The sequence below is a fragment of the Alexandromys fortis genome, unplaced genomic scaffold (assembly GCF_014885135.2).
Source record: "Alexandromys fortis isolate MF-2015 unplaced genomic scaffold, M_Fortis_MF-2015_v1.1 scaffold_53, whole genome shotgun sequence".
In the NCBI taxonomy this organism is placed as follows: Eukaryota; Metazoa; Chordata; class Mammalia; order Rodentia; family Cricetidae; genus Alexandromys; species Alexandromys fortis.
Genome location: NW_026067939.1, coordinates 8,341,156 through 8,345,669, shown reverse-complemented (window position 1 = coordinate 8,345,669; position 4,514 = coordinate 8,341,156). Strand labels below are relative to the sequence as shown.

General features: G+C 46.3%; 1 protein-coding gene across 1 annotated transcript; it reads left to right on the top strand.

Annotated features, from left to right (window-relative positions):
* The first annotated feature begins 1,203 nt into the window (after positions 1 to 1,203).
* On the top strand, positions 1,204 to 4,257 carry Slitrk3 (SLIT and NTRK like family member 3). The gene has a single exon (XM_050147473.1). It carries the CDS (start codon positions 1,204 to 1,206, stop codon positions 4,147 to 4,149), a length of 2,946 nt encoding a protein of 981 aa, XP_050003430.1. The 3' UTR covers positions 4,150 to 4,257.
* Positions 4,258 to 4,514: the final 257 nt, after the last annotated feature.

Here is a 4,514-nt window from a genome sequence, read left to right as displayed (position 1 = left end):
TTGGGAAGGACAATGTAATAAGAGTGGAACCTTTTGTTGTGTTTCTATACACATTTTCATATGCTGAGGGAGGGCACTAAGCAACGCAAGAGAACCTTTGCAGGAGGCACCGTATGTTCCCAGAATAGGGCACCAGATTCATGTCTTCTCATCGGAAAAGTAAATGTCTTTTCTAAAGTGTTTTCAGAAGCCAGAAAATTTATCAGCAAGAATTGAGATTCTCACCCATTATAACCTTTAACTACCTACTTCTTTTCTGAGCGGCTCCAGTCCCCTTACAGCTTTTTATGGTTCCTGAGATGATTCCCCAAAGCACAGACTCACTCCAAACTAAGCTCTTGCAAGTGCTTTGCCTCTGACACTCCCAGGCTTAGCCACCTTGAACTACCACTATCTTTAGCTCTGAGAATTGCACAGGCCTAATTCTTCAGAGATCTCATCACTCCTAATGCTTTAAACAGTCAAATGAGAAGATATGTAGAAATTATTTATTTCACTAAAGGATACTTATATTTTCTGTGCTTGGGCAAAAAGGGTTGGCGTTTGAGGATGGAATTGAGCACACATGGTGATTAAGTAGCTTTTCATGGTTCCTTAAAAGAAACCTTAAGTTTTTCATTGCAGTCTTTTACATCTCAGCACCTGATATTAGGCAATAGGTTTGCCTTTTTTTCATACTCTAATATCTTTGGGTGATAGCATGTTTGATTTTGAATATTGAATTGTACAGTTTGAAGAACACCCCTTTTCCTATGACTTCCCATAAGATTTGAAATGACAAATCTTAGTTTACAGAGGAAAGCAAGGAAAATGACTAAGCCATTGCCTTTATGGCTGAATCTGCCTATGCCAAGGCCGAGTCAAGTTTCCGATTGTGTAGTTTTTATAAGAGGAAGTCAGTGCAAGTTGCTTTTGCTCGGGTCACATAACACATAACACATAACAGGGCTTGGTTCAGGAAAATGTCACTGTATGTTACAATATGTCAGTCTCTTAAACTGAAAATACAGGGAACACCTTAAACATCAAGCTTGGTGCTGCCTCATTTGGAACATCAGTTCAGGAGCTGCTGAGGTTTTCAAACCACCCTTGTTGTTGTTGTTGTTTAATAAATAACCCAATTGTAGGAGTCCAATCGAGTAGTACAAAAAAAGCTAAAAATCTGCATCTTTATTTGTGTTGCAGTTTTGTAATCAGCCACGAATGATGAAGCCGTCCATAGCTGAGATGCTTCACAGAGGGAGGATGCTGTGGATAATTCTTCTAAGCACAATCGCTCTAGGATGGACTACTCCAATCCCCCTGATTGAGGACTCAGAGGAAATAGATGAGCCCTGTTTTGATCCGTGCTACTGCGAAGTTAAAGAAAGCCTCTTCCACATACATTGTGACAGCAAAGGATTTACAAACATTAGTCAGATTACTGAGTTCTGGTCAAGACCCTTTAAACTGTATCTTCAGAGGAATTCCATGCGGAAATTGTACACCAATAGTTTCCTTCATTTAAATAATGCTGTGTCCATTAACCTTGGGAACAATGCATTGCAGGACATTCAAACTGGCGCTTTTAATGGTCTTAAGATTTTAAAGAGACTATATCTTCATGAGAACAAACTAGATGTCTTCAGAAATGACACCTTCCTTGGCTTAGAAAGTTTGGAATACCTGCAGGCAGATTACAATGTCATTAAACGTATAGAGAGCGGGGCATTTCGGAACCTAAGTAAATTGAGGGTTCTAATCTTAAATGATAATCTCATTCCTGTTCTTCCAACCAATTTATTTAAGGCTGTCTCCTTAACCCATCTGGATTTACGTGGAAACAGGTTAAAGGTCCTCTTCTACCGCGGAATGCTCGATCACATTGGCAGGAGCCTGATGGAGCTCCAGCTAGAAGAGAACCCTTGGAACTGCACCTGTGAGATTGTTCAGCTGAAGAGTTGGCTGGAGCGGATCCCGTACACGGCCCTGGTGGGGGACATCACCTGTGAGACGCCTTTCCATTTCCACGGGAAGGATCTCCGAGAAATCAAGAAGACAGAGCTCTGTCCGTTGTTGTCTGACTCTGAGGTGGAGGCCAGTCTAGGGATTCCCCACTTGCCATCAAGCAAAGAGAACGCCTGGCCAACGAAACCTTCTTCAATGTTGTCCTCTGTTCATTTTACAGCTTCTTCTGTTGAATATAAGTCCTCCAACAAGCTGCCAAAACCCACCAAACAGCCCCGAACACCCAGACCACCATCTACATCCCAGGCTTTATACCCTGGTCCAAATCAACCTCCCATTGCCCCCTATCAGACCAGGCCGCCTATTCCCATTATCTGTCCAACTGGCTGTACGTGTAATTTGCATATCAATGACCTTGGCTTGACTGTCAACTGCAAAGAACGAGGATTTAACAACATCTCAGAGCTCCTTCCAAGGCCCTTGAATGCTAAGAAGCTCTACCTGAGCAGCAATCTGATTCAAAAGATATACCGCTCTGATTTTTGGAATTTTTCTTCTTTGGATCTCTTGCACCTGGGGAACAACCGTATTTCCTATGTCCAGGATGGGGCTTTCATCAACCTGCCCAACCTGAAGAGTCTCTTTCTCAATGGCAACGACATAGAGAAGCTGACACCAGGTATGTTCCGAGGTCTACAGAGCTTGCATTACTTGTACTTCGAATTCAATGTCATCCGGGAAATCCAACCTGCAGCCTTCAGCCTCATGCCCAACTTGAAGCTGCTATTTCTCAACAATAACTTGCTGAGGACCCTGCCAACCGATGCCTTTGCAGGTACATCCCTAGCTCGGCTCAACTTGCGGAAGAACTACTTCCTCTATCTGCCAGTAGCTGGCGTCCTTGAACACTTGAATGCCATAGTGCAGATAGATCTCAATGAGAATCCTTGGGACTGCACTTGTGACCTGGTCCCCTTTAAACAGTGGATCGAAACCATCAGCTCAGTCAGCGTGGTAGGTGATGTACTGTGTAGGACCCCCGAGAACCTCACCCACCGTGACGTGCGCACTATTGAGCTGGAAGTTCTATGCCCAGAGATGCTGCATATCGCACCGCCTGGACCATCCCCACCACAGCCTGGAGATTACCACCCGAATGGAGCACCAACAAGTTCATCACCGTATGAGTTCTCTCCTCCCGGGGGCCCTGTACCACTTTCTGTGTTGATTCTCAGTCTGCTGGTTCTATTTTTCTCAGCGGTCTTTGTTGCTGCAGGCCTCTTTGCCTATGTGCTCCGTCGCCGTAGGAAGAAGCTGCCCTTTAGAAGCAAGCGGCAGGAAGGTGTGGACCTTACAGGAATCCAGATGCAATGTCACCGACTGTTCGAGGACACTGGGGGCAGTGGCGGTGGGAATGGAGGTGGAGGTCGACCAACTCTGTCCTCTCCAGAGAAAGCCCCTCCCGTGGGTCACGTGTATGAGTACATCCCCCACCCAGTTACCCAGATGTGCAACAACCCCATCTACAAGCCTCGAGAGGAGGAAGAAGTGGCTGCCTCAGCAACCCAGGAAACAGGAGCTGCGGAACGTGGATGTCCTGGAACGACGCAACCTCCAGGAATGGGTGAGGTGCTCTTAGGAAGTGAGCAGTTTGCGGAAACACCCAAGGAGAATCACAACAACTACCGGACCTTGCTGGAAAAGGAGAAGGAGTGGGCCCTGGCGGTTTCCAACTCCCAACTCAACACCATAGTGACGGTGAACCATCACCACCCTCATCCTCACCACTCGGCAGTCGGTGGGGTCTCAGGGGTAGGTGGAGGGACTGGGGGAGACTTGGCTGGGTTCCGCCACCACGAGAAGAATGGTGGGGTGGTGCTGTTTCCCCCTGGGGGAGGTTGTGTGGGTGGCAGTCTGTTACTAGACCGTGAGAGGCCACAGCCTGCTCCGTGCACAGTGGGATTTGTGGACTGTCTCTATGGCACAGTGCCCAAATTAAAGGAACTCCATGTCCACCCCCCTGGCATGCAATATCCAGACTTACAGCAGGATGCCAGGCTCAAAGAAACCCTTCTCTTCTCAGCTGGAAAGGGCTTCACAGACCACCAAACCCCCAAAAGTGATTACCTCGACTTAAGGGCCAAACTTCAAACTAAGCCGGATTACCTCGAAGTTCTGGAGAAGACAGCATACAGATTCTAACAGAGAGAAGAGAATAAAAGGGTGGCTTGGTCTTGGTTTTCAAAAGAAAAGGAAAATAAAGAAATATATCCCCGGCTCCCATTATATTTGTCCCGGTAACTCCACCTCACAGTTCCCGCCTGCCCAGGACAGAACTGAAACGCATGATAACTAGAGAATACAGAAGTGGGCTCTCCCCTCTCAGATGTGATTTTTGAGGAAGGGCCATACTCAGATCATTAATCAATGAAGTGCCTTCGCAGACTTTTGCCAGCAAATGTTATCATTATTTTTTATACTGAAACTCGAGACTTGGACTGTGCCATGTGTGAGGTATATCGGGGATCGTTGTATTGATCCTAATTGAGTAAAATTCAATGTGTCCT